Here is a 754-nt window from a genome sequence, read left to right on the forward strand (position 1 = left end):
CCGCGTAGAAGGACGTGGTTTGCTTCAGAACCGCGTAGGACAGAAGCACGTTAAACACGGTGGAAAGCGAGCGGCCAACGGTATAGAAGGCAACTCCCACATATTTCAGGCACAAGTTGTTGAACGTGATCATGCCGATGAACACGACGGTCAGCGGCAAAATCTCTCTGGACACTCTGAAATCAAATTTCAAAGACGGGAAATCCACGAATCCCGGACATAACTTTGAGAGAAAGTTCAAGATCCAACACAGTCCGACGCTAACAACACACTGGAAGAATGTGATGAAGACAGGCGCGTCCAGCTCCTTGCTCTCTAACAGGTAGTTGTTCAGGAAAACCATGGAAATCGAGATGAACCAGTAAAGAGCGACAACCGCAGCGATTTTGGTCGCTCTCAGGATAAAGGGCTCCTCTGTGTCCGACCGAGTGGAGTCTGAGAAAGCCATTCTTAATATTCTGGATCGCTTGAGTTGGGACCTGTTCGTGGTTCAGGAATAAAGGAAGAGGAACAATGCAAATGCACATTAGTTATTTTATGACAACAATAAAATTTCGGTGATGCTCTGCACTGGCCATCAGTAACACAAGTGGTCGACAACTTCAAGGATCCGCGTTGGATTTCTTAAAGTGATACACTCACCCATGTAACATCATAAAACTGCACAAAATCGCATTTTACGATGAGATATGAGCGGTAACAATCATATTAATGTTTATAGATGCAGGAATAAATCATTAAGTGAATAAAAAAA

The 754-nt window shown here is 44.2% G+C and overlaps 1 protein-coding gene across 1 annotated transcript; it reads right to left on the reverse strand.

Annotated features, from left to right (window-relative positions):
- Positions 1-4: 4 nt before the first annotated feature.
- On the reverse strand, positions 5-722 carry LOC107735353 (GDP-fucose transporter 1-like; the record flags this gene model as incomplete). Its single annotated transcript, XM_016547061.1, has 1 exon — positions 5-722. A coding segment is annotated over exon 1 (444 nt), but the record flags the coding sequence as incomplete, so codon positions are not given.
- Positions 723-754: the final 32 nt, after the last annotated feature.

The sequence above is a fragment of the Sinocyclocheilus rhinocerous genome, unplaced genomic scaffold (assembly GCF_001515625.1).
Source record: "Sinocyclocheilus rhinocerous isolate Xijiao unplaced genomic scaffold, SAMN03320098_v1.1 C36000680, whole genome shotgun sequence".
NCBI classification, from domain to species: domain Eukaryota; kingdom Metazoa; phylum Chordata; class Actinopteri; order Cypriniformes; family Cyprinidae; genus Sinocyclocheilus; species Sinocyclocheilus rhinocerous.